The sequence below is a fragment of the Aplysia californica genome, unplaced genomic scaffold (assembly GCF_000002075.1).
Source record: "Aplysia californica isolate F4 #8 unplaced genomic scaffold, AplCal3.0 scaffold00381, whole genome shotgun sequence".
NCBI lineage: Eukaryota > Metazoa > Mollusca > Gastropoda > Aplysiida > Aplysiidae > Aplysia > Aplysia californica.
The window spans coordinates 471126-473625 of NW_004797651.1; the positions used below are offsets into that span (position 1 = coordinate 471126).

Consider the following 2500-nt stretch of genomic DNA (forward strand, 5'->3'; position numbering starts at 1 on the left):
GGGGGTGTTGGGTTTTTTTTGTCCTTGCCTCAGCAGTACACATGAGTAAAGTAAGTGGAAAACAGAAGGGGGGAAAATTCACTTTTTGTTTGCGCAAAAGCCTCCTTGGACAAGAAAACACCAGTCCCTGAGTTCCTGACCCAGTCTTCATAAGTGACATTTTCTCCCTCATCGGGAAATATGATGTCTTCGAAAGCAACATTTTGTCGGATCACTGTAAATAGAAAAAATATGAAGGCATTACTCATTTGCATAAACGACAACAACAACAAAAAACAAAAAACAAAAAACAACATCAACAGCCAAAAACTATTTTTTGAAAGGTGAACAACTGGCTGCTGATACTATTACACGTACATATAAATCTCTTGAAAAATAAAAGTTACTTAACATTAACAAGCAACCTATTCAGTTTTTCATTTGAAGAATGTTTAAGCTTTAAAAAAGTATGTATCTATATTTTCCAGTTAGTTTTCGTAAGAGTTTTACGGCACTTGCAACACAATAAGGTCATACAAGTTCCGAAGATTAGAGGTGTTACAAGAGAGTAACAAATATACAATAAGAAGGAGGAAAGATTAGGACGATAGCTATTTGACAGGAAAGAAGGAGCAAACCACACCAGAGCACCTGCCAACCACCCACTATATTTTCTGGCGAAACGTTTCAAAGATTACCAAAATTGTTCTTGGTAATGATGACGCCATTTGTGAGGTCATTCCTTCTCATGGAGACGTCACTGAGGTCATCCATGGCCACGAGCAGTTTGGCGCTCGTCACGTGTTTCCCCTCGCCATACTGCAGTGCGGCCTGGGATATCGCTTGCTCCTCGTCACTGTCTGGCTCCATAGTGCTTGGCCAGTCAACCTCGTCCGCGGACAGCAGTTTGTCAGTGACATCAGCAAGTTTCTAAGGGTGGGGAGGGGGGTGGGAAGAGAGGAAATATGGATAAAGATGAAGACAAACCAACATTTATATCTGGCTGATCAAGATGTTTCTCTCAACAAAGCAAAAACACATTCGAGGTAAACCATTCTTTTCTGAATGAACTGCTAACAGTACATGCAGCTTGTTGGTGGGCACCACTGGTAGGTTTTACTTCTTTCCTGTCCGTTTGTGGTTTCCGTCTGTCTGTCTGTCTTTCTTTGTCTTACTGCGTCAATGTGCTTCTCTTTACACAAACGAACAAGCTAACAGGTCATTAAAACATGAGAGGGGAAAAGCTTTTAAAGGTTCAATCAGATTCATATCTAGTTCGGTAAGAAGCTATATCTTTATCTTTATAACAAAGTTGCTATAGGTTATACCTATGTCCTTTAGCTGATCGAACTATATCTAGCTATTTAGCAAAGTTTGAACGACATGCAGTGGTGTGGTGCAGGGATAGAACGACGCAATCTCCTTCCCTCCCCCCCCCCTTTATTCCCCCCTGTGCACCCCTGCCCCCTACAAACAAAAGAGATGTGAACTAATTTCTAATGTTGTCTGGGGGGGGGGTTGCTTTTCTTCCAAAATCCTGTGGTTCTTTTGCTTAATTCAAATTATTTTATCTCCTTGTACTAGATCAACTGCGGGTCTTATTCAATGTCAGCTATAAGGCCCACCATTCCCTCACGTATTTTTGTCACAAACTTGCATGCAGGCGACAAATATGAATCAGAAAGGAAATTTCCAAGACAAATTTCTCCCTGCGAGATGAATAAAGATTGTTACTGTCATTGTCATTGTGAGGAAAAAATTGTCAAGTTGACCAAAAACCCTAACCCAGCCAGTGCAAGAAAACAGGCAAGATATATTGTGACATTACATTTCATGAAACTTACAAGAACTTATTATTTGCATGAAATTTGGTAGGCTTGAAAACCTTAAGTCTTTAAAAAGTATCTATAGTACAAAGCAGTGGCTGATAAAATGCAACTGTAGCAGCCATGGCACAAACCATATTTTGATATTGTGTAAAGCTCCTATACGCAGGACCTTCATACTTAACGTCCACATCGCAGAAACTTAAAAACTCCCTACACAAGCTACGTCATCAGGGATTTGAACCAGGGTCATCAATACGGTGGTCCAGAATGATACCAAACTGTTTTAATGGAGCTCCTAAAAGGTATCATTAAGACATTAATACCGCTCAGAATCACTGACATTTTAATTAACACTGTCGTAGAATGCACAGTTTAAAATTGACTCCTGGTTGTGTCAACATCGCTCTGTACAACCTGTACTGGGTTGGTCAGTTGTAATATGTTGGCTTAATCCCCCATAGATTACATGATCTAGGCATTGCGAAAGCAAAAATATCAGGATCCGAACCCATTGCTAATGTAATTACTGAGACAGGCAGAAAATATAAAGTGTGAAGCATCGTGGTGAAATCGGGCGTTCATCAAAATAATGAAATCGAGAAACAGGCATTTTCCTACCAGTTTGACAATTTTTACCGATTTTTCTTTTTGGTTTTTGGCTCAACACCATATAAAAACATATTTCCAAGTGA

The 2500-nt window shown here is 39.8% G+C and overlaps 1 protein-coding gene across 1 annotated transcript in view; it reads right to left on the bottom strand.

Annotated features, from left to right (window-relative positions):
* LOC101848765 overlaps positions 1–2500 on the bottom strand; it is a gene marked incomplete in the record, with an annotated part of 111034 nt that overhangs the window by 26233 nt on the left and 82301 nt on the right. The window contains 2 exon segments of the mRNA XM_013085509.2: positions 83–214; positions 678–909. Of these exon segments, the coding sequence (XP_012940963.1) occupies positions 83–214; positions 678–909 (364 nt within the window).